At 42.5% G+C, this 27,032-nt stretch overlaps 1 protein-coding gene across 12 annotated transcripts in view; it reads right to left on the bottom strand.

Annotated features, from left to right (window-relative positions):
• The window catches only part of ANK2 (ankyrin 2), a 281,232-nt gene that overhangs the window by 120,944 nt on the left and 133,256 nt on the right, over positions 1–27,032 (bottom strand). For all 12 annotated transcript variants that reach the window (XM_039846891.1, XM_039846890.1, XM_039846888.1 and 9 more), the window contains 2 exons: positions 12,275–12,373; positions 10,581–10,679 (listed from right to left, as the gene is read on the bottom strand). In XM_039846891.1, coding sequence (XP_039702825.1) covers positions 10,581–10,679; positions 12,275–12,373 — 198 coding nt within the window. The remainder of the gene's footprint in view (positions 1–10,580; positions 10,680–12,274; positions 12,374–27,032) is intronic.

The raw sequence follows: 27,032 nt of genomic DNA, 5'->3' as shown, positions 1-27,032 counted from the left end.
GTGAACAGAGGCTCCAGCAACAACAAGCGCCAGCTTGCCACCTAAGTGAGAAAGGCAGCTTAGGGTGAATCCTCCAGACCCAGAGAAGCCTTCGAACGGCTTCTGTCCTGGGTGACACCTTCACTAAATCTCATGAGAGGCTGAGCTGTGATCACACAGCTGAGCCACTACAGAACCCCTGCTCCACAAACACTGTGATAACCATGTTCACTGCTATTTCGAGCCACTGAATTTGGAGCTCCTTTGCTTTGCAGCCACAGCTAGCTCGCACACGTCCAACAAGGTCGCACCTGCCCTGCCCTGCCCTGCCCTGCCAAGCACACCTATCAGCACGTACCCAACGCTGCTTCCTTTCTCTTTAGGAAGGAAGTTACTTCCAAATTTTCAAATTTTCTAGTCATACAACTGTCTCCAAACACCATCTTACCTAGAAACTACAAAAACTATCAAACACGGTGGCACCATTTAACGCTGACTGAGCTCTGACTTCAGTAGCGTGTCCCCAACCCCAAAGCACCAAGACCATGGTCCCTGGACTGGGCTGGGTTCCGAGGAGGAGCTACACAAGGGACCCTTCCAGTAGAACGGAGGGTCACCAGAGCTACAAGTGACCGCAACTGGGAAAGACTGAGTCTTTGCATTAGTAAGAAGGAATGAGCGGAGCAGGTGGCTTCTGTGTATGTGCTTAGATGAAGCAACCTAGTCTGAGAGTTTGCAAATTACAGTTTTAAATCTTGATAATACTCTTAATGCCATGTGCCACTTGCTCGTTTTCTGAGAGTATTACATGTACTTTCCATATCTACTGTAAAACTCACCACCCATTACACAATCAATTTCAATGGGAAAAAATGGGAAGTTATAGATGGCTCTGGGTTTGAACCTAGCGAGAGCGGCACTTCTCTTCCAATGCAGCCTCTCCTATGCAGGAAGGTCAGTGTCAAGATTTAGGTGTTTCTCAAAGCAGAATCCTCCCCCAGCCTCAGCCATGCTGCGAGCAGGCTGGCCCTCACCCAGCGGTCAGCGCTGGTCGGGGGTGACCACTCTAGCTGCCATCCCGGGTACTGACTATCACATTCTTCCTCTCCATTAGCCTTACGAGAGAGAAGGTCAGGAAGCATCCCCAAATTATCACCCAGCTTTAAGGTCAGGATGATTCAAATAATTTCTCTAAATATATGGTAAACACACAGCTGCAAAGGATATAAAAATCCAATGGGTACTACTAATTGCAGTCACAAAAATAAACACTGTTCTGTGTATTCCACGGGTATACTTAGGGCAAAAGAACAAAAGATGCAATTATACACTTGCTTGGTAGTTAAGAAGGTATTTTATTAATTAAAATACCGTACAAATTTTCTCAGATGATCTAAACTTGACAATTCTTTATCAGGGTTAAGACTACAAGTTATCTCAACCACCTTATCTGCAAAGGTCCCCTTTAAGGGATTATAGCTAAACCACTAAATGACGTTAAAATGATTAACGTTCTAAACCTAGGGAGGTTAAATTTTATGGCGTATTTACCAAATCATCTTGTCTTGTCCAGAACTACACTATTCAGGCCATTTAATAGAGAAGACTATGGCCCATCATCACTCAGCCACAGGAAGTAAGAGCGGGGTCTGAACCCCAAAGGACTCCAGACTCGGGGCACCCTCCATGCCCCTTAGCTGCCCGCTTCCGACCAGGATCAAACTGCCTCCAAGAACACCCACGCTCCCATCTGGGAACTGGATGACGAACCGCCGCCTGTCTTCCCCTACGCCACTCACTGGAGACGCGCAGGAGAGCTCTGACCAGCCATGGCCGTGAACGTGGCACAGCCAGCTCCATGGGCAACGTCCTCGTGTTCTCCTGGACACCAGAATCCCTCCAGTGTCTATTTCCAGTGGGCAAGAAATTTAGGGGGGTGGTTGACAGGAGAGAGAAGGCTACACACTTTGTATTTGTGACTTACCCTGACAGCCCAGTGAAATAAGTAGTGCATCTCTACACAATTCAAGGAAATGAACACTCACAGGGATGAAGCACAGGCCTCAAGCTCCACACTACTTCAGGCACGGAGATGGGGCCGGAGCCCACAGGGAACGAATCCTGAAGCTCATGCCCTTTCTACCACACTACTCTGCCATGCGCTTGAGCAGCAAGTGGGGCAGTATTTTATCATGTCTGGGTATTGCTAGCCATCAGAAACACCACTGAAAACACTGTGTTCCCACTGCATCTGCCATAATCCCTGCTTTCAGCTACTCAAGGATAAAGTACCAAGAAAACACGTGAACTATTTGACATATTTCAAGTTAATCATTTCAGTTAGCCCTATACATCAGCTTGAACTAATCTTCCTAAAACTACTGGAGTTTACCTAACTTATTTGAACTTCGTATCCATGAAAGCCAAAAAAGTCCCTTCTTTATTTACCCAAGTATGAAGTAGTGTTTTCTTGTTTGCAATTGAAGGCATCTTAGTTGACAGAGACATCTACACTAAAATAGAGCTTATACTATTGCAATGAGTTTAAAATAAAGCATTTTCCAGGAAATTTAAAATATCACAAAGCGTATCGCAAAAATAAAAGTATTAAAAGCAAAATTTACTATAATTATGTTATAAATATATAATTCAGTAACCCTGAGATACATCTGCAGAAAAAATATGAAAGATGTTTAAGAATGAGGTTAAACTACAAAAAAGCAGGTGGATTATTTTCAGTAAGGAAATAAATTTGCTCTTCCAAGTGTTCAGATTTTTAAAATAATTTTTTTCTGTTTGAGAGGCTAATGTAAAGTAAGGTATTCAGTGGTAGGTTTTCTTCCATTGTTATTTTTGCACATATAATGCTAACTTTTATTTAAGTTGTTAATAGAAATGGCAAGTTTATCTGTCCCTGGATTAAATGCTTTCTCATTATATCACATACAATTTTATAATAATCTATATAAATGTCTTTATGTTGTGTATATAATAATTTTAAAATAAAAGCTAAAATTAAATTTGCAGATGTTGTGCCCTTATTATTCTCTACAGAAGTAATGAAAATGTCTCAACATTGAAGATAAAATTTTAACATAAAGTTAAGAATATTTTAATATCAAAACAAAATAGAGTAATTCCTTGATACATTTTCTTTAAATAAATTTTTCTATTTTCGAATTGCTGAACAACATCGATTACTAGGTTCAGATCCTTAGTATGTAATAATTTGCTTGGCATATATAGCAAGTGCTTTAAAAATGTATATTTTTAAGCAACTTCATAAACGACCCAGTAGCTTAGAAGAGGAAATGTGCCACCTCCAAAAGCAAAAATACTGAGAAAATTAAGTCATAACAATCACTGTGGGGTGCTTTTATTTTCCCTCGACAAAGTCAAATCCATAAACCTGAAATAATTGTTTTGAATTAAGCCATAGTAATAATTTAATTGCTTATTGTTTTATCATTTTGAGGTTGAGTAAATATAACAGGATCAAAGAATTTCGACTCTCCAGATCAAAATACTGAAAATAAGCTATAACTCTTTTACTTCTCTTATACAATATACCCCCAAAAATGTTTTTAAATTAATGATTACCACACAGGTTTCTTATTTCTGCTCAAGTGTCTCTGAGAAAATAAAATGCTCTTCCGAGTCTTTAAAAACACATCTAACACATCAAAACACCATATGGTTCATTTGGACCAAGCCGCTCACAGCCCCATGTCTGATAACTGCCCCGCTCCCCCCCTGCCCCCCACAGCCCCGCATGGCACCTGGCGGCCTGAGCTTTGGCAGGGCACACGCAAGGCAGTATGCAGCACCCCGTCGATGCTCAGGCCCACATCCGCCAAGTCCCGTGTCCAATGAGATGAAATGACCGCAATGTCAATCATTTTTGCCATTCAATGATTAGAATATTTTGCATGCCGATTCAAAAATTGAAACATACAGTCGATAGCATGCAGACACTTAAACACACTCCATTTGAATTCAAACATTTTTTCTTAATTTTCCTAAGTAAAAATTTCCTTTTCTTTTATTCCAAAATATTTCCTATAAGTTTTTTCAGTCTTTCAACAGCGCTCAATCCAATGCCATTCTTCCCTCTTGTCTAATATTAAAGTTTGGGATATAACTGAGGTCCCATTTCACATCCTATCAGAAGTGAGAACAGGACCGGGAACGCACACGGATTCCGGAACGTCTGAGCATCAAGGACAGTCCGAGGCAACAGAAGCTGCCGGGAACTCTGCCCTGCTCGCGGGGCAGTGGCGCTGACTCACCCCTGGCTAAGCTCGGTCAAAAGCCGCTGCGGCGTCAGAGCAGGCAGTGCCTCAGGGCAGTGCCGAGGCCAAGAAAGGAAAGAGCACCAGGAACATGGCCAGCCCCCAGGGATAACTCGCTATTTAACAGCTGCTTAACACGTTCTAGTTCTGAACTTGCCGAAGATACAACCTCAAAGAATGAATACTATCCATGTAATGACATAGAAACTCACATGGACAACACATGGAACCACCTGTCACATACTCAGACAGGTGTGCTGTGGAGTATTTATTTCTCATTTAGACCTTGAAATACACTCACATTCACCAAGGACACACACACACACGCTCATGTAGTTAAAACATCTCCCTGCAGTCAGTTGAAGAAGGCTATCAGGGCAGATGGGAATACGCATTCGTTGCAAAAATCTCATGGTAACAAGCAGAACTCAGGGGCCAGTGCGGTAACAGAACACTTGGATTTTGGCAGCCATAGAAATAAGGAAAATGTGATAGATGATGAGAGCTGTCATATTTTTGAGGAAAAAAATCTTGCTGCTTCCCATCTAGAATCTTTAGTTCATATAATGGACACAGAAGACACAGAGGTAGTCATCTGAAGGTGCCTGAGGCCGTTCCTTGGAAGGACTCTCCCAAGCACCTCTATGTCAGGGGACGAATCTTCACCCAGGGAAATAAAAAAGTGGCAAGGTTAAGTCATGTACCCCCTGAAAACTGTGACTGTGACATCTTCACCAAGACAGCATTTGTCTTTCTCTATCTGGTTTACTTCACTCAGCTTCGTGCCCTCCAGTGAACTGTTCTCTAAAAGTAATTTTAATACTGGAATGCTACTAGGATATGAGATCATTCCATTCCATGCAAAATGTTAAAGACTTCAGTTGTCATCATTTTCCTGTTGAACTTGGAATGCCGAGAAATACAGATGCTCTTACAAAACTGTAATCACCCAGCAAGCTGATTTTCAGAGTCAAAAGCAACATAAGTATCCTGACTTCTTTCATATCCCTGGTTCGAATACAAGTACATGCCTTTGTCTTAACTTCAGAGAATCTGAATTATAATAGTAATTTCCTCGATTTAAAAGACCAAGAAACTTATTAAGAAAAAACCAAATATATATGTATATATTTGGAGAAAAAAAGCGGAAAACAAAAGCTTTTTATTGGAATCTGTGAACATGGATCCCATCTTACAGACTCTGTGTGTGTGTGTGAACGCATGTGTGTGTGTGCGAACGGAATGTTCCATTATGATGTTTGTTTTGAGAGCCAAGGACAGCTCTGCAGCCATGTGGCAGCAGTTCAGTGAGATGGGCATCCTGGACAGCTGTGCGGGCTTTCTCCCTCTTCACCACCCACCTCAAATTATTTGGGACAACGGATGAGGCCAACAAAGAAAGAACTGTAAGGAGCCACACCTGAAAAGATACCCATCCCTGCGTATGGTGGGTATATGCACCTCTCGGGTTCTGGGAGTATAATCAATGGTCGTGTGATCTTGTAATTGGCATTAACGGTCATGGTCTGAAAATCTGAAAGCTAACAAAACAACAGCCTAATCACGTTTGTTGTACAAACAGAAAAGTCTTCTTTTGGAATAAAATGTCCAAGACCGAAATAACCAAGAGTGGTGAGCATAAAACAGGCAAAAGGACCCAGGAAATATGACATCGAGAATACCAAATCGGAGTATCTTGTTTGGACTCTCCATGAAAATAAGATGAAAGGGGAAAAAATGGTGTTTGTGGAATCCTCATAAAAGGACTGAAGTACTCTAAATTCCAAGAAAATGTAGAACCATGTAGATATAGATAAGAAAAGATGAACTCCAAAGATACTGGAGAACCGTATCTCAAGAAGCACTCTCCCGTCTCTCACATGTTAAACCGTGTTAGGTAAAGGGGCTCTCCAGGAGGTCTGAGCTGGGTGGGCTCACAGGGCAGTGGGTAGAGCCCCGGGCCTCCCCACTGAGAGGTGGAGCTGCAGATGGCTTCATGGGAGCCAGTGGACGACGCTGAGCACTGCTGGCGGGAAGGTGTCCCTACCAAGTGCCCACGGGGTTGTGGCCCCATCACTATTTTATTATGAGACCTTGGTTTTCCTACCTGTGCCTCGATTTTCCCAATATACAAAAAGAGAATCATCATGGCTGACCCCATCACCGTAAAGATAAAGTGAAAATACACTTTAACAGTGAGTATGAGAGCCAGATGTCACTACTGGGCTGCAGTCTGTGGCATCTACTCTGCCAACCCACAGCCAGCTCCCTGGACTCACACTCCTTAAAGGGTCTCATGGGGGTCTTGAACACACCCCCCTTCTAACAAAATGACGCCCCCCGCCCCCCCACTCTGCAGCTATCGGGAGCTCCAACATCACAGCCTGGCCATGTATAAGGGTTGGGTGAAGAATAGTCCCCATGCCCCACATTTCACTCAGCTTCTCCTTCTCCAGAGGGATTATCTGGACTCGTTTGCTTTTTTAAATTATAGTAAAATATATACAACATAAACCAATTTGCTTTGGAAAAAACAAAACCCAGATATTTTCAAGATAACTCTGCCTTGTTACAGTGGGCATTCTGATTTAAAAGATTTTATATACAGAAAATATAATAAAGACATAAAGGAAAAATACTCTTATATGAGGAGCAAAAATGTCACATTTTTGTAGAGAAAGTTAAGGGGAAATTTCTCAGCCAGATTTCCTTGGCGGCAACAGCAAAATCCCTTCCTGTCCTGGACAGGAGTAAAAGGAATTTTAAAAATTATTCTCCGGACTCTGCAGAGAAGGCAGAGCTGTTGTGGGAACGAGGGGAAGCAATTCCGCCGGGATGGAGATCATGGGCGAGGAGGGAACCATCTTTGTTCGTCATCAATAATGACACAGTGAAAAAACATCAATGAAGAGAAGGTACACAACACCCTTGGGGTCAATATCATTATCTGTACTATTATTACTATTAAACAGGTGCTGTTAGGAATGACAGAAGACACACAAATTCTCATACATGAAGAGTATACGTGTACATGTTTAGCCTCCAATCATATATCTACAAGTATTAGGCCAAATCCCAAAACTATAAAGAAGTGTGAGATAAATCACCTGCTCCCAAGACGTTAACCACCTTGCAGAAATAGTAAATATACATTTAAAATAAACCTGAGATGGACAAATATCAATGGGTAAAAGTGCTACAAAAATTTAAACTTAGCACTTGAGAATATTTGTAAAACTTTTTCAAAGTATAATTTCTTTGCTAATATATAATTGGAACGATTTTTAGAAGTCTTATCTCTAACAGGTGTACAGGTTATAAAAGTAACATGCAAATGCCCAGATAACTGGAAAGCGCCTCAGCATGATTTGCGTAGGACTGCTTGGAGGACGTTAAGATGCCAGGTAAAGATTTTCTGAAAGTGCCTGTGTTTTCAGGAAGCAAGCAGCCACCCTCGAATCACTCTAATTTGGCCTCCAGCCCATGATTCTGCATTCACTGTGGTCCTGAGCTCTCCACGCCACTGAATCCAGGAGACCCAGGGCCACAGCTGGAAAGCCAATGGTCAGGCGATACGTAACATCACGGGAAACCGGGCTCGGGAGAAACCAATCCCTGCTGAGTGCAGAAACTTGGTGTGTTATTGTATCGATCACATCATTCTACTTAAAATACTTAAATTGCTCTGCTGGTGGTTCTGGAATTCTGCATGGATTCAGGACACTGACTACCAAATCGACCCTGTGTCCTGTGAAGGTGAGCTTCTCACAGGTCTCATAGTTTACACAGAGAATACAGAAAAATCCAGATGTATGCCTCTCCATGACCCACAAGCCCTGTAAATGTTTACTGAACACATATTCCTTGGAGATTTTCAGAGAGTTTCTAAACTTCTTAATTCAATAATAAACTTCGTGATCCCTTTCCAAATAACTCAGAAGTTCATCAAAGGCAAAGGACTAGGCAGCCGCCAATGCTCCTAACAGACTCTTCTGTACTTGCCTTGCATGTTCTTAGAGAGATGGAGGAGAAGGCGTAATTTGAGTACAATCAGAATTTATGTGGTGCGTTTGGGATTCCTATGCCCTTTTTCTGGTTCTCAAAAGGAAGTGACTGTCCAGCTATGATGAGCATGGCTCCTACCCCTTTACCTGACGTCCGCAACTGTCACAGAAGAAATCTGTATCTTAAATAAGACAGGACTGACGAGAATCATACACAAAGGACTCATATCCAACATCGCTTAAAACAAAGATTTTGGAATTTGTTCATACACAGAGCAAAATAATCACCCCGTTTTATATAAATTCTTACATTTTAATTTTAGTCATCAAATTATAAAATATTCTCATAATAATTTTTGTTAATTGGCAATGATGGCTACCTGAATTCTATTATAGCAAAATACGTCATAGGCCTAATCAAATGACTTAGGCATTGAAGAAAACATCCTAAATTTTAATTATTAATTTTTCTCACTCTAAATGATATAAAAATCATTTTGAAGCTATTTGTCAGGATTCCCTACAATGTCAATCTTAAATTGAGCTAACTGATATAGTACAAATCTCTTAATGACAATACACGAAATTGCTACATTCGACTAGTCATTTTGAGAAAAGTAACCTGGTTCTTTCTATAGATACTAAGGACACTACCATCTGTGTGAACTTCTGGTCAGAAGGAATCTATGGGCAACAGAGCTTGACCAGGCTTTCATCTCCATGCTTCTTAAGGACACAAACTACTGATCCACGCACGTAGCTGAATCTGTCTGTACTAAGTCTTACAGCAGCATTCTTATGCCCAGTTTTCACCTACATTCTCCAAAGCAGCAGTTCTCAAAGTGCGGTTCCTGGGCCAGCAGGATTAGTGTTACCTGAGAGCTTGTGAGAAATGCAAGTTCTCAGGTGCCACCCCAGACCTGAACCAGAAACTCTGGGTGGTGACCAGAGACAAACATCTCAACAGCCCCGCAGGTGACTGTGGTGCGAAGGTCTGAGAATCTCTGCTCTACAGCAAGGTGTCCTCTTGCTGCAAAGAATAGTCTGTAGCCCTTAATCTGGAGTAGATTTTTAGAGTCCTGCATCTTGAAGCCCAAGATCCCATCATACTTTACAGAATATACAGGAGTTCTTTACACATGGTACCAATTAGAAATTTTTCCATTCAATAAAGATTTTAGAATGTGACAATCTCAATAAATGTCAAAATATTGCTATATATTTAACTAAAAATTTGGGTTATAAGGGGAAAATGTGCTTATTTAAAATAGTTTGATATTACAGAGATAAAAATGGACAATGCCTTACCTGTCATAATTTCAACAGATTCTTCCCTGTAATCAAAGCTGAAGAAAATAGGGCTGATTCTAACCTTGGCTCTTTAGCATGTAATGAGTCCAACAAGAACCATATCTAAACAACGAACCCACAGGTGACAGATATTCCTGTATGGAGGCCTTCAAAGGCAAGCTGATGAGGTGAGCCCAAGGGACGGATAGAAAAGAACTGGTTTATTTTGCCAATGGCCCCTGTGGTGTGGCCTGTGTATCAGAAAGCTAAAAACCTTTAAAATCCAAGAGAAGGACTGGATTTAATTATAAATATATGTGTCTCAATTTCTATATAAACACATAATAGATACCAAGAGTAAAGCTCTGGGCAAAGCAATATTTTCTCCCCTTTCCGTCAGAAAAAAATATAGGGCTAAGGTGTATAGTATGATGTATTTTGATTATTCTTTTAAAATTTTCCTTAATTTCATTTTGAGACTATGCAGCACCCATCCTATGTAACTGTTACCGTGTGTGTCACAAGGCTGTCTGCCTGGCTCGTTTTCTTGTTTCCCTTGGCAGTTCTGTGAAGCCTGCACTTGGGTGGGATGTAACCACGGTAGTGTGAATCCCACTTGAGAGCAGATTTCCCACTGGAATGCTAACCTTTTGAGAATTTTTAAAATTTAAGGAGAAAATACTTTTATAGAGCAACACAACTTGCATAAGTAATTCATATTTCACAGATGTTGCTGTCATTCTGGAAAAAACAGTTTATATTCTTTTTTAAATGTCTTAAGACAATGACAGACCGTGCACCTGTCATATTTTCAGTTATATTAAGAGGGAGATCATGATACAGCAAAAAAAATAAATGTCATTGAATGAGTTAACAAAATAATTTGGCTGAAATAAATAACAGAAGTATTTACAGTAAATTTATCTACCCAACAGTAGGCTAGACCCACTGAGCAATTTCACAAAGCTGTTCCAACTTAAATCCACTTATGGAGGAGAAAGTCTGAGCGTGATACCTGAGACTGTGCGTTGATATTGGCTCCCTCCTTGACGAGAACTTTGACAACTTCTGCTTGTCCAGCCAGAGAGGCGATGTGAAGAGCTGTGTTTCCTTTCTGTTTTGAAGAAACAAAACATAAAATGTTACCAGTTTCCAAATTTCATAGAAATGGAAATGTACAGGCATTTTCAATTTTGCTGATTGTATCAAGCGGTGAGAATTAGCCATTCGATCAATATTGTAGCCAGTCTTGGGAAGGAATCATTTTTTTACCATCAAAGCATTAGCCATCCCATATAGTGTCTTCTCCTCCATCACAATTCTGTTACGTTACGAACATAGAAAGAATGAGTTCTTACCACTCACATACTATTGTGAGGGCTCAGTTGCCTTCTCTTTAAATGAGGTGCTTTAAGTAAGATTTTTTTCTGGATCTACAATTCTACAATTACAATCTATGATTAAAAGGAACCTATACTTTAAAATGTCAACAGAGTTTAAATAAAAGGAAAAAAGAAAGTCATAATAAACAATTAAGCAACCAAAGAGTGGTTGCTTTAATGAATATATTACATTAATATGGGCCACTTAGGGAAAGCAAATATATTCAAACTGACATTCTTTAAATATTTGTTTAGCACTTATTTGATGTGGTCAAGATAAATGTTAATAAAAATGTTCATTCTCTCATTACGTTCAAAGTAGGAATTTATTGTATAGTGAGAGCTTATATTTTAACTTCTTTGGAGCTGCCAGTTTTCTGTTTGTTTTGGTTTTAAGTCTTCACGAGCACTGCTGTCCAATATGCTGTGAGCAGGGCCAGCCACAATTTGCAAGTTATGCAAGCGGTGCTGGAAGTCCAAGTCACTGGCCCTTCTGCCAGCACAGTCCAGCATTCTGTCTCCTCCTGGTTAGCCCAGTGCCCTAGCTGCAGGCCTGCCTGCCTGCCTCTCTCTGCATCTCCTACAACCATGGGTTATCACAGGCCAGCGCTGGTTGGCAGGCTTGATCTGACTGGATACAGTTTTTTTCCAAATTAAAATTTCACCTTCTAATGACAAAGATTTGTCATCACTGATGATTTTTAAAAAATTCCTATTGTTTCTGAAATGACTCCCCAAAGACAAGATTCAAATATACTTCAGCAAAAGCAGACTGAACAAGGGAGCAAGTTTCTAGTATACCCAGCATCTTGTACATTTCTTTACATACGTTACAGTGACAGAATTTAATTTTACCCTAATAATTAAATCCATGATCCAAAATCTCTTTTTGATCAGAGTATAAAAAATTTATATTCTCTTACCAAGTTAAATGAATACATTAAAAGACATAACAATTTCATTAAAGCATAAAAATTACTGGTTCATTTCCATTGAGATGTTTACTATATAAACTTAGTTTAAAAAATGAATTAACCTTAGTAAAATAGGACTGTTGACAGAGAATTATATTAATCTAGTCTCTATATCAATCAAAGGAAAAAAGCCAAACTATTAGAAACTAGAGATACAGAACTGTCTCGTCTGCTACATCCCTAGATGAAACAATTCAAACTCTTCAACGTTTAACACAAGAGGCTGCGATTTCAGTTCCGCTTATCACGAAGCTTTGTGCTCCAGCAAACCTCTGAAATGTGTAACCAGGGAAAGAAGCTTTAAATCGCTTCCTCTTTTCTAAATAAGTAAATTCTACCAGCATGAGCGTTACCTTGGTGGCGGAATCCACGGCGGAGCCTCTTCCCAGCAGCTCCTGGACAAGCCCCACATGGCCCTCCTTGGCAGCCAGATGGAGAGCGTTGAGTCCATTCTGCAAGGAGAAGAAACAAGGCCTCAGAAGTGGAGAGTTAGGAGGGAGACAGCTGTGCCCAAACCAAGTAGACAACCCAGCGAGAGACAGGCGCAGGTCTCTGCACTGTCCCCTTTCCTTTACCTCAGCTTGAAACTATTTCATTCAGAGAGTGTTTTTGAATCAGCGAGGCAAAGAGGTAAATATTAGAAATGTGGATTGGGCAACTTCATGTAAACACACTTTTATTTAAACTTAGAAATATCTAAATACTTTCGTGTTGAGAAAAAGAGGACTGTATCATTTATTGTGCCAACCAGAAATAAAATTTTTCCCAGAACATAGATAGCTTTAAATAAATCCTATTTTTTAACAAATTGAAGAGAAATAGTCTTTTCATTGAAGGTGATTCGAAAGCCACAGGGCAATTTCTAAGGTAACATAACTTTGCAATGACAAAATTATGCTTAAAAGGCATTGAGTTCTTTAAAAAAAAATAATAATGATAAAGTTTATCTTATAATCTCTGATAGTACTGTAGTATCCGGTTCTTATCTAAATTCCTGAAAACTTACTTACTCGCCACAGCATTAAAAAAACCTTACTGAAGATTTCACTAAATATGATGTCCACATACATTATACTGGCTTAAAGCGTGAAAGGAGCCCTCATCAAGCATATAAGGAGAATCAAATATGAATTGCTATATGGCAAATTTCCTGTTTATGGTCATTGTAAATCTTGTACTTAATGATTTTCTTATGGAAAGTATTCAGGCTTTTACATGTGACTCAAAAATAAAGTAATATTTGCAAAACATGGTCCTGCTTTCTCGCCAGCATCGACTTTGAGGAGCTGATATAGTTGTACTAGAAATACATTCACATCGTAGTATCTACGTACTTCCTGGCACAAAACAATAGGAATTAAACCATTTTGGAAATTTATTATTATATTCCTAGAAAATTTAGCAAATGAATCAACGAAAAAATAAAAACTTGAAAAAGATGGTGTTTTATGACTTCTAGTTTCTACTAATATGCAAATGATGTTAGCTGTGTTAACTACACATAAATTATTCAACAAATAAAAATTATTTTTCACTCCCTTTACCAGATCAAGGAAAGCATTACATTTTTTAAGTTGTTTTCTAAGCTAATTAGCCAAAACTCAGTCTCCCTGGTAACATGAAGTATTAAAATAGATCTAACCTACTTCACAAACTCATTCTAACAATGGGACCACTGGGATGAACTTTCAAGGAGATAAGTGAGCTCGATGATATTTAAGGGCCTTTAATTTCCTGACATCTGTTTATTCTATATGTCCTTCAGCATGACATTTTATTGGTTTTCCTACATTGTTTATGAAAAGAAATCTTTTAGTCTGTACTATGAGCCATTACGTAGATGTTTTTGGAGAGCAGGTTCATTATTTCAGTCAGTAAAAACCAAATATTCCAATCATTGGGAGCTATCTAGATGGCCAAGCAAACTAATATTAAAGAACTTTACATTTTAAGATGTTTATTCTAAGAAGTTGTTTTTCCTTTTCCTTGGTTCTGACCTCTACCTCCATCTGAGGTGTTGGAACCTGAAAGTTTGAAAGGCTCTTTGAGACACTCTAGTCCAGATATTCACCTGGCACTCAGGCCCAGGACGGACACAGAGTTTCACCCAGTAAATACTGTTGGGTGAATGAATCTAAAGAGAGCACAGAGGGGCTATTTCAGTAAGGGTTACGGTTGCAATCAATCAAAACTATTTATTATGTATCTGAAAGAAGACAATTGAGCAGTCCTTAGAGTTTTCAAGTGTTCTATACATATCAGCACTTTTGTCCAAATGAGAACAGAGAAATTTGGTTTGGAGATACTCTTCCAGGTGCTAGAGTCCAGCCCATAGAACAACAGACTTACTCTGCCCAGGAACTGTTATGCGCTTTCTAAAATCTGATGCCATATAATTCAGGGAGTTCTCACTTGAGGGGCAAGCAGCAGGCTTGGTCAAATAACCAGGTCTCTCCATGTATGACTTTTGGGCTGGTCCACTCTTTATGAAGTCTCCCTCCAAGACTGGAGGTACGAGGAATCGTTTTACTTGCTCTTTTGCAATTCTTTCTTTCTTTTTTTTTTTTTTAAGTTCCTTTCTGGTGACTTGTATACCTCATTAGAATGTTCTCATTAGCTCACTTTTACTTTTTAGAAATTATTTTATCTGATGTCAATGTTTATTTAACTTAAAAAAGTGTAACCTGTAAATTGAAATCCCTAACTGAGGAAACATGGAGGATTTCCCACCTTAAGTTCTCTGAAGCCCTTTATCTACCCAATTAGATCAGACCCTCCTGGACTAAGGCCCTGGCTTCTGAACTGTAATCACTGGAATGAGAAGAAAGCATTTGCCAGTGATTTCTCTTCAAGTTCCCTATTTTCATACTTCCTGGTACCATGTCTCCCTATCCGATCATAGAAGTAGTTTATTGTGCAAATTAGCAAATATATATCAGAGTTCCACTGCCAGCCAGGTGTTAAACACTTACCAGCAATATCACTGTGTGAATAACAAGATTTTAGATAATGTGACAACGGCTTTATCTTTTAAAAAAGGTCAACTGGAAAATGGGTCAGTTTCTCTAAGGTACAGTAGCCTCAATCTGGTCTTCGTTTACCTCTAAAATTCTACAGTGTGGGCAGCATGTAGGATAAGTCTACAGGGAATCCTGCTTACATTTTTCATAGAGTCAAGCACTACTAAGCAACCGATCCTTTTTTGCTTAAAATAGGTGCTCCGGACTGGTTTGGAAATGATGTCGACAGTGCCATTCTGAATGTAACATTCTACAAACTTCAAACAGAAAGGTTCGAGAATTAAGATGTTTAAAAAGTGTAAAATTTTCTTCACTTCCATAAGTGAAGTTTGAAGGTTTTCGATACTTTCTCAATCTTCCTCCAGGAGATTATTTCTCCTTTCAGTCTACAGTGCCAGCTCAGCTGAAAGCCTTAACTTGATGACCAGACTCTTAGAACACCGTTTCCGTGTTTCAATAAATATTGACAAATACTTTTTTAAAAATTAACAAAGGTAACAAAATACTGTCTTAAATAGAATATAGCTGATGCAATCTACTCATGAAACTTAAATACACATTTAAATTAAACAATTCCAGGAGCTAACCTGAAGATTCCAATGCCCAACTATTCATCTTAGTTTACTCCACAGAGTGTTCTGTCCATGAATTCAAAATATAGCCAACCCCATTTTCACAAACAAAAAACATTTTAATCTACAGACCAGGAGAGAAAATTTCCTCGATGACTGGCCAATTAATTACAAGGCCAAGGCTCTAAAAGAATTTTTTAAAGAAAAAGTACCCTTTGAGAGAGCACAAAGATTCCCACAACAAATCTCTACGCTATAGTTGCATGCTATTGAAAAAGTCATCAAGAATATGATTAAATTTTTCTATATGAGGGAACAGTTTATAAACCAAACTATATATAACATGTAAATCAAATTCAGATGTGTGTCAAGATTTCTACAACATTAACACTACTGAAGTTAGAATGGTTATAAATATAGACGATGGGTGAAATACTAGTGATAAATGCTGTGACTTTGTAATCTGCCTTCTTTTAAAATGCAATTAAATTAGGACTGCTGTCACATTACTGAATTCATCCTTCAGCTGTAGGAAACTGAAGACAAGCAGCTTTCTTTAGCTAATGTTTGGTTTCAGAATATCTAACCAAAAATATATTTAATTAGCAATGGAATAGGTGGGGTAATTATCAGAAAAAGCAACTCAGCATCATTGCACTTTTAAAAAAAAAGGTTTTATCTTGTGAACATGAGTTAACATACGAATTAATCATGTCTGAAATGAAGGGTGATAATCCCATTCACAGCACAACTCAGCTAACTCCTTGAGAATTTTGCGGTTTAACCAGTTTAGTGAATCCCTCGGGTCATGTTTCCAAAAATCAGATTTCACAGGGGCCACATAATACTCTAGCTTACCACAGTCTGTTAGTAATACTGGCCCACATTTCAACGGACTTTTTGTTGTTAGATATTTTTCACTTTGGAGGGCGAGGGGGTAGGAAAGAGGCAGAAATGCATAACTGGTCAGACCTTTCATAGTTGGTGCAAATCCAGGGCAAGTTCTAGTACTTTCCCAGTTTTGCCTCCCACACTGAGTTCTTTCCATATCAAAACATAAAATATTGTCGGTTTCTGCGTTTATTTACCAGCACATTCATCACGAGCCTATCGAGTTCTGATGGAATATCTTCTATGATAGTTCTATTTCACAGAAACATTAACCACTCCTTCTCCCAGATTAGTATCAGGGTAGATACTCAGTTATATCGCCAGAAAGCAATGTGCTTGGGGCACTTCTCTACTTCGTGCAGAAATGGCTTCACTGAATTATGAAATATCACTACACATTGGTTTTCAAATAAGGTGGATGTAAGAAATGTCCATTTGAGCACTATTTGTGTCCTATGTCTATCTGATATTAACTATTGATGAGTTCAATGAAAAGTTTAGGAATAGAAGAAGCTTCTATACTTTTCACTAACCTTTGAGAAACTTGCATAATTCAATGCATTTGTCTTGTTCACTAGTTTCTAGAAAAGAGTAAATTCTGTATCCACAGGAATTCGATAACACGTTTTCTGTTCCTCTTTTTCTTTGGTTCTGCTTCCACCTCGCTCGGTTTCACGTGAGTGTCAGAATCACAGCACATGTTGTGCCAACAATACACACTGTAAAAATTTTTCAGTCCTTTCGTATCTCAAAACAGCCCTATGCCAAGTTCTATCCTTACTAGCCTGATGTGCTCCTACCCGAAGGATTTTTAGGCAGCGACAACACTCCGATCGATATCGTTGCTGAGTCTAATTAGCCACTCAATGACTCAACATCCGCACCAACACTTTGGGGGGAAAAGTTCCGAGAAAAATTTAAAATAATTAGAAAGTCCAAAACGAAATTTTAAGAGAAAATCTAAAAACAGCAGGCTCCATGGGGAATCGGTAGCCTCGGCGTGCGCGGGAAGAAAAGCCAGTGTGGCTGCGGCGCCACGGGAGCAAACGCAGAGGGGAGCAGGGGAAGCCCCGGGAGGGGCCCGCGGCGCCCCCTCGTTCGCAGCCCGCTTCCCTCACGACCGTCTGGCGCAGCGCGGCAACGACGAGGCGCTGGGGACGCTCAGAGACGCACCCTCAGCAGACGTGCGGCGTCGGCAGTCCCTCGGCCCGCGTCGTCTGGCCTCGCGCACGAATGACTACGACGGTGACGACGACACAGTGAGGCCGTCCCGGCCGCCGGGGTGCGGGCCCTGAGGCGAGCACATGGGGCCAGGCCCTCCCCGGGGGCAGCTGCTCCCCTCAGGGCTGTCCCTCTGGCGACGCCGCCACCAGGCTTCTGGCCAGATGAGGCCGTACCTGGCGGCAAGGCCTCCTGCTGGTCACCTGGGCTCATGTTCCCAGTTGGTGTCGCAAGGCCACCGCCTGAGCACGCCCCTCAGGTCACCGCCCCTCAAGCCACCTAACCAGGGACTCGCCCTCACCGGGCGCCCCGCCCACACCGCGCTGCCCCGCCCAGCCGGCCTTATAAAGGAGCGCCCAGGCTCGAAATTCCACCAATAGGACGGAGACCTTCCCCGTCCAATCAGAGCTGTGCAGCTAGAGCCTCATTTGCATCTTTACCGACCAATCAAAGTGCCTCCTTCCGACGCTGGTGCTTCTTGGACCAAACTGTGAGGATCTGGACCAATCAGGGACGGGGCGGGCACCCTCCTGCGTATCAGCAGCTTCACCTGTCTTAGGGGAGCACACTTTAGTTTCCACTGAAGAGCGACTGTTCCTGCCTTGAGCGGGAGCACTAGCCCTCGGCCCTCCTCGCAGGGGCCCTTACAGCCCTTCTGTTTCACGACTGAGCTGTTTTCTCTGAATGAAGTCTCGCCTCTCCCCACCATACCCCAAACCCGGGACTCCTGTGGGCCATGAATTGGTGGTGATGACCTTTTTCAGCAAGATATTGACTAGGCTGGTAAACCTCAGGCAAAGTATCCCCTTAGATCCTACAACTTCTGCAATTAAAATAACTATACAAAGTAGTTAAAAATAAAGTCTCAATGCTACTTTGAAACAACCATGTGTGCACTTTAATCAATCTTAAAGGGAAGAGTTCTTTTTTATCACTTCTATTAAACTTTTATCAACTGTAACATTTTGTTTACAATTAGATTTTACAATAAGCTGTTCACCATTTCTCTTGCTGATTTTATGAGATCTTTTGCCTACTGACTGCTTTTTCTATGATCATATAAAACTAGTGGATGAAACTCCAGGCAGAACAGATAGCCAATAAACTCTTGTATAGAGTCATTTGAGCATTAGTTAATTCTGGCACCTATGTAAAAGATATAGGATAGTACATCTGGAAAAGTTAAGGAACAGACTTAGGAAGATACAGCTAAACATACGTGAAGGTTAAAAGCCTGCCTTAAAATCCATTAAACTCTGTTGCTTCTTAGTACAAATCCATACAAATACAAACTTATCAGCTAATCAACAAGTATTTGCTAGGGACCCACCAAGTGTTCAGCTCCAGGCGCTAGGTTCTAAGGGAGAAGCAAAGGACACATGACATAGTTTCTGTCCCCAAAGAGCCCCCAAATATTTATTATTAAACAATTCATAATCATCTCTGTACTAGCCTATACTTGTTTTCAAACCTCTGGTCACCCTACTTTGCCAATCTTACATGTCGCGCTAAGGGTGCTCCAGTCTTATGCATATGAGAAAAATACAACTAACTTATATAACTTCCTTAATTATACTAAAATGTAAATATTTGGAAGGAAGAACCTGAAATATGAGTTACTGAAAAACAGAAAAGACATGGCACTCTAGGGTCACAGATGCTCTGAGCCAGGAGCTCGTTTAAAAGAAACTACATGTCCACAAATAGGGACACAAATACTTATGAAGTACTATTTACAATTTAACTCTTCTATGAGCATAAATGACAACAAAATGAATCATCTATACAATGAGGCAGGGGGGGAGATCAAATTCAAAACAAAAATGGCCCATTTACACATCACCAATTCAATCTCACTCCCGATACCCAACCATAACCTGTCTGCACCTTTCCCACCTCCTCCCCGGTACTCACTGTGATGGAATCAAGGGCTGACTTAGTCTTTATGAAGATTGGGGAAAGCAAAGTAAATGATGTGTTCTCTTTCCCTGACACAATTTAACTAATTTTCCCATGTCGTTGGCTGGTCTCCACCAGGTTTCTGATTTAATAAAGTTAATCAAAAGATGGGTGACCTAAGAGGAAACTCGTTTTATTAGTGAGTTATTCTCAAATCTTCAAGTCTCTCTTTTTACTTTTCGCGAAACTCCAAATGATGAAATTTTTAATGAGGTATTTGCTAAGACTTCACCAGTTTAAAAATATTCAGAGAGGCTTGGAATTTTGTGGCTCATCGGTCACTTCATAGAGAAGAGGCTTAGAATAAGAATGCTTTGAAGATCTCAAAGCATTCTTTACGGCCCACCTCTGGATCTCCGTGTCATCCACAGGGGAGGTCTGTCCAGTGGCCCTGGCTGGTTGCTCCCTTTCTCTCTTGTCCAGTCCCATCAAATGTTTCTATCATATAATCCCCAAAATGTAGAAAATCACATTAAATACGATGGCGAGCTAGTCTGAGAGAAGACAAGAGCTATGAGACAACTTCAAAATCTTACCAAGATCAAGAGGGATGAAGAGGTCCCAGGTGCTAAGAAATAAATACTGACGAATGAAAGAACAAGAAACTTAATGGCATAGATGTCATTGTTATATTTTTTATTTTACTTACATTCTATCCCATTATTATGTTTTATAGACAAGGACACTAAAATTCTTAGAAGGCAAGTGATTTGCCTCAAAGATTCTCACCACTAAAAAGAAGAGCAAAAATCCAAACTTAGATCCATCTCATTTCCAAATTCATGCTTTTTTTTTTTTTTTTTTTTTTTAGTAAAATTAGCTCTAGAACAGTGTTTCAAACTGTCAGTCAAGATGCAGAGGAAGGCCATCAAACCTATTTAATGGATTGCCAATCAACATATATCAAAACGTGAAGCAGTATTTGAAAAAATAGAGTGCGCTGTGGGTGGCAGATGCTGATTTTGTCTTTGGCTTACTTTTTGGTGAAACTTCCATACATACCCAGGCACATGCCTCTGCATGCGTGTGCACGCGTGTGTGCATGCATGCTCTGAACTGTAGAAAACTAAGGAAGTTTAGGCAGGGCCTGAGACAGGAGGCCATCTCGGGGAACCAGACGTCCTTTCAGGCCGAGTGAGTGAAAGCTGATGCCCTCGGAGACCACTCTAAGAGAGGAATGGTTTTCATGGTACGCCCACACGAATTTTCTGAACTTGATAATTCCCGTTATAGACAAATGTTGTGATAACAAACATGAGCAGCGACAAGGGGCAGATGAGAACTCTTCGCTGTGATGATACGGGCTGGATCTCTTCTTTTCGTAAACTCCAGCTGTCCACAGCCCTCACCTTCTAGACCACCCCTCACCCTTGAAGATTTTAGATTCTAGCTCATTGCCAGGTCCTCCAGCATACACAAAGGTGATGTTCCCCCCGAAACCCAGGCTTTCGGGTTCCTGACTTCACGGCTGCTCATTTCTCTTCACATTCACGTCCATGGTCACGATCTCGACCTTACCATTTCTACTAACATCATCGCCCTCCAGGACCCCGATCCCCAGTATCCACCCTTCGCACCAGCATTTACTCCCGACACTTACAGACCCGACCTGACACGCAGCTTCTGCTGCCGTTCCAGGTGGCCGTTTGCTCACTCCGCCGGGACCCCCTGCACACTCCGTGCAATTGTTTTATTCAGTCCCTCGTGGGCATTCGCGTTCGCTCGCCTTTCTCTGGCCATACAGTTCGTGCTCAGCTAAACCACAGTCCTGGTTACTCCATCTGATCCCAAGCCCGAGGTGGCTGCCGAGGAACACACCAGCTGGTCGTCACGCTTAGGGACTTAACGTCGCCTGGCGATCATGCTGTAGCCCTCGGTCCCTTTCTCGCGGACCCCGAGGTGAACATCTCACACCTCCTCACCCCTCGATCACCTCCACTTCCTCTCACATTTTCACTCTCAGTTGACGACCTTGACACCTACATCACTGAAAACACAGATGCAATTAGAACTCACGTCCACATGCAGCTCCCGGCACCACCCCCACACTGCTTCCTGCTCCTCGATCCAAGGCCTTCCTTTCCTGAACTGTCCATGTTCTAGGCAAGGCCAGCACCCCACGTGTGCACCAGGCCCGTCCCTCTCCTCCGCTCAAGACGCCATTCGGAATCTCCGTTCTCTCTCGCATCCCTGATCTTCCCTCCTCTGCTGATTTTTCCCCTCCGTGAAGAGAGATGCTCTTATTATTTATTTCATAACTTTTCAAAGCCTCTCTGGATCCCGCTTCCTCTTCCAGCCACCTCCCTGTTCTCTTCTTCCCAGAGCGGTGTCCCTGTGGCATTCCTCCATCAAATCTGCTCTGGTGTGGCTGCCACCCCATGAGTCAAGTGGCCTGGCCAAGCCACCTGCCACGTCGCCAAAGGTGCTGTCCAGCCCCTCTGCCGATGGTCATTCCCGCCACCTGCACGCAAGGTTCCCTCGGCTTCGGAGACACTGCCCTCCTCCCTGGGCACTCGGCCAGTTCCTCCCTGGCCCTCCGCACCGTCCGGGTGCCCCAAGGCTCGTCCTGGGCCTCTTCGATCTTTCATACACATTCACTCTTCTGGCAACTGCTCCGGTGTCATAGTTATAAGTAACAACTACACCCTGAGTGCTCTGAAGTATGTTTCCGGCCAAAACCTGCCTGGGAATCCCAGACCCACACGCCCACCTGCCTTCTCAATGTCCCCCTCGTCAGGACCAGCCCAGCTCAGTGGCTCCTCCGCTCACGCCCGGAGCTGCTCCTCGTGGCCTTCCCGCCTCAGTTCGTGGGTCCCCAACCCTGTGTCCTCCCGCAACGCCCACCTCCACGCGATCCCTCCTGCCCTCACCCCACATTAGCGCCACCGGCAGAGCCTTTCAGCTCTGTCCTCAGAAGGCACCCAGAATCCAGCCGTTTCCCGTCTCCGCCGCCCTGCGGATGCCTCATCTGCCACCTGAGGTCGTCCTCAAGTGTCCACCTCTGCCATCGCTCCCTTCCAGTCTGAGGTGACATTAAAACTTCAATTAGCTTATGTTGCATCTCTGCCAACATCTCTCTGACCACGTCTCTTCTAGAAATTAAAGACAAGTTCCTAGAGCAGCCAAGGGGTCTTACTGGCCCTGGAGCCGCCCCGGCCCCGCCTCGATCCAGGCTCCTCGGGCTGCTTCTAAAATGCGCAGGTTTCCTCGCTCCAATCCTAGGTCTTCTCTGACGCCCTGCTGTCTGAAGTGACATGTCACCCCTCCACTCCCTGCTGCCCCCGCTGCACATCCCCCCTTCGCTTACTGCCGGCCCTCTCCACGTGGCCTCTCTGTCCTCAGTGACTGGCCCTCTCTCCCAGCTCGGGGACTGTACTCCACGTGAGAGCAGCTTTACGCCTCCGTCTTCACGGCACCCAGGACAGCGCCTGCCGCACGGTGAACACGCGACGAGGAGGACACGGGGAGCCGGGGCTGCCAGGAGAGCTCTGGGCATCCGGGCGGGTGTGTGTGGGGGTGAGCGGCTGCCTGGCGGCTGCGTGCAAAAACCACACGTTCCAGAGAGTTCCCATCCGGGCCGCCCTAGCAGAGTGCTCAGGAAGACAGTCACAGAAATGATTCGCAGGAACCACCCTGGCACTTTTTAGATAAAGTAAGACTTTCATTTCAGACATCTTCAAAAATCCACGCAGTTACACACACAGACAAAACCTCAGAGCTGCGGACAGGGACCCGGCGCAGACTCTCCTGAGGTTCTCCGCACTGAACAGCTATCGCCACGGAGACGGAAACCCTAAGTGCCCCAAGCGCGAGGCAGAACACCGGAGCCAGCGCCACTCAGCACGGGGCCGGGGCCGGGGCCGGGAGCGACGCCAGGAAGGAAGCTGGAGACTGACGCAGAATCCGGGACCTAAACAGCACACGCGGCCAGCAGCGGCCGGGCGCGCCTCCCTGCGCTTCTAAACGGGGTCGGCAATAAACACACAGATGTGTGACGGCATCTGTACACACGTGTGCCTCACCTAACTGGTTAGAAACCTGATATAGCGCTTTCCATGCTCCGTCACTTCCGTCAGTTCAGTTCTCAGCAATTCATTGTCATTGCCTCTATCAAGTCCCAGACTTTAAAGGCCCATCTGGGCGTTTCTAAAGAGAGGACCGGATGCAGCCAAGCGGCACTTGTGAAAAAAGGTTTTTGTTGAATGTAACCCAAACAATAACTGTCACCAAATTGCTACCAAATGCAATCTCTCCTACTTGGTGACACAGGCTCTGATAATACTGTCCTACCGGAGAACCAGCACCACGCCCGCGAAAGCTCGGGACCAGAGTCGGTATAAAAAGATTACGTCATTACAAGGATGATCATTTGCTCGTACTTGCCGATGGCCTGCTCTGCGGAGCATTCTGCAAGCATCTCGTGTAATTAGCACGGGACCCCTACGACTTCAGCGTTGCTGTGATCACTGTGCTCCGGTCGGGAAACCTGAGTTCTGGAGAAGTCGGCTGCCCAGGCCACATGGCTGTTAGTGGACAACGTGAGAATCGGGATTCTAGCGCCATTTTCAACACGACTTCCAAAAATGCTTTGTGGTCCGAGTCATAACTATGTGACCATACGGTCAAGTCACTGTGGGGTGTCCCTTGTCATTGGTAAAGGTCGGGCATTTCAGGAACATTAATATTATTTTGAAAACGGTGCTTTGACCTTACCTTCTGTTTAGAGAAAAGAAACACAGGATGTAACTGATAATTCCACACCTTACACGTCAGTAGTAAAAGGTCAATATCAACACTCAGGACACTTTGAGAACTGTAAACCTTTAGTGTCATATCTACAATTATGTCCAGGAAATGGTAAGTGATAGCCTGCATTATGAAGTCACCGCAGTGAAGCTAATAAATTTTACACGTGGTAAAAGTATCTGAACCTTAATGAGGCTTTTATTGACTTGTAAGTGGCTACAAATTGTTGTGGTTTTCTTTTTATGAAAAAGTTATAGAGTCTATTTTTAATGTCTAGATGTTAACCTTGCTTATGACCTTGTTTATGTTAGAGTATGAAATATTACTAAATACGTGAGAAACATAAGTGTATGAGTTTCAGAAACAGAGTAAATGCTAAGATTTATTCTCTTTTCTGAATGTATAAGAGATAATAAAATAACTAGTTTAATCTTTTAAAGAAAATAAAGTTTAACAGATATGACCATTTAGAAAAGAAAAATGAAAACGTGAAGTTTTTTATTAAAGAATACTACCTTGTGCCAAATTTATGAATTTTTTCCATAGCCTTTGATTAGAAGCCAAATGGTATTTCTGCATTAAATTTCAAAATTCTCATGGTAGTTACCGGACAATTTTATTTAAAAATTTTTTTCAACCAAATCCCAGTACAAGGAATCCTGTCATGCCGACATGGGATGCTTTGGGGAGGCCGGTGCAACGCAGGTGGCCTTTCACTGAGAAAGGTGACAGTGCAGAAGTCCGGGCATCTCCGTGACCTGTGACAACATGCCCCGGAAACAGCTCGGGCAAAACCGAGGGGTGTCGCTCCCCACTTCTCCCACGGGCGCATCAGCTTTAGCTTTACGTGTTTAGAAACGGCAACACTTTCGATGAAGAGCAGCCGCCTCTGCCCTCCTGAGCTTTGGAAATGACTTTCTGTCCTATAACGTATGTGGGTTTCAGTGGCAATCCTGCTGGCTGTACTCCTTGGCTTAAAAGTCCCTCTCCCTATTCAGCTCATCTCAGGGTGAATAAAGTTCTTTTTGTATCAGTAAAGCTGCATTAAAAATAAGACCCGAACTTGAAGATAAGGGACGCCACCACTGTACATTTTGAAGGGCAGGTCCAAACATCTCAGGAAGATGTCCTGCGGGAGAAAAGTCTTGTACACAGGGACAGACAGACCCAGTGACCCTGGGGGCATCACTAACCCACTCGTGGGCTGTTTCCGCTTCTGTAAACTCGGGCGAAGGCCTACGTCATAACACTCGTCTCTGCTGATGGACACACATCACACGTGATGCTCCCGGCACAAAGCCTCATACTTAGCAGCTAATTGCTAACGGTAGCCACTTTATTCCCCTAACCTTTAGTTAACATACTTTCTTGAACAGCAGTAATAAAGAACCAACGCCAGACGACATTTACTTTATACCTAGCAGATCCGGGGGATTGAGGAGACTCATTTTCATACTTTGTGTGGAGATCCATTTTAATTTTTCTGATTCTTATTGAATTATATGTAGTAATTACAATTAGCACACGTACACATTAGAATCTCTTTTCATATTGCATAATTTAATCTACATTGCAACCCAAGGATGTGAGACTGAATGGATTATTATTTCCTTGTGTTACAGATTACAATTGAAATGACTTGACAAAAGTGGAGATAGAACTTAAACTTGAGCCTTTGGTCTCGAAGTTTTGTGTGGTTATGTGGCATTGTGTAGCCTTCTCACAAAAAGGAACGTTCTTCCCTTCCATGGAAACGTGTGAATGGACAGTTAGCCACTACAAGCAAAATCTTAGGCTACTAAAAACTTGGTGAAGTTACTCAGAAGTTAGGCTGCTATAAAGCGGATAAGAACTGAGTATTTACTGCTGAGAGATTATTTTCTAAAAATAGCCTCACATCGTTATACAATTAATCATATTTGTTATATTTTAGGGTGGAGCGGACTTGGTATGAGTGAGACTAACTTCATTTTCCCGTTTCTTTGGCATCATTTATGAGAATTTTACCCATGAACGGACAGTTTCATCGCCTACTCTAGCATATCGCAAATTGAGAAAGTTAATCGACTGGTACTAAACCGTGGGGAATGTATTTAGTATACTGTAAAAAATCCAAGGGAGCATGTTAAAATTATAAACTTTCATATTTGACCTCACGGGCATTTCTAGAAGTTCATACATCCATATGGGAATTTGTTAAAGTAAACTAATGTACCTAAATCACAGAGTATTTGTTCAAAGGAATGCTAAAAACACATCAAATCAGATTCATGAAGACAAATCAGATGGATGAGAAATGTAGGTGCACAACACAAAGATCTCATACACCAGGACAGAGGACTCTGGCTTCTCCAGGCCAGTGTGGAGAACCGCGTAGGAGCTGGGACTGTGTGCCCTGCCAGATGGAGGGCCGAGCTGCCACTGCTTCGTGATGCTGGTAGAGACACGGGTCTCCGGGGCCAGAGACAAAGGACTTTATGATTCACAGCAAGGCAGCGGCACATGCTGAGTGTCACACGCTGCTCCCTATGCCCCACGCCCACCGACCCCGTGAGTGACACACAGGACCAGTGATGGGTATCTGTGAGTGCCCTGGGTTATGTCATAGAAGAACGCCTCCTGGTCACTCAGAATTAGCCAGGACTGTTCACTTCTAGGTCGGCTCTGCCAAGCACAGACGTGGCATGCCACCAACATTTAGC

This window comes from Pteropus medius, unplaced genomic scaffold (genome assembly GCF_902729225.1).
Source record: "Pteropus medius unplaced genomic scaffold, Ma_sr-lr_union100, whole genome shotgun sequence".
NCBI classification, from domain to species: Eukaryota; Metazoa; Chordata; class Mammalia; order Chiroptera; family Pteropodidae; genus Pteropus; species Pteropus medius.
This window is presented reverse-complemented; position numbering and strand designations above follow the sequence as displayed.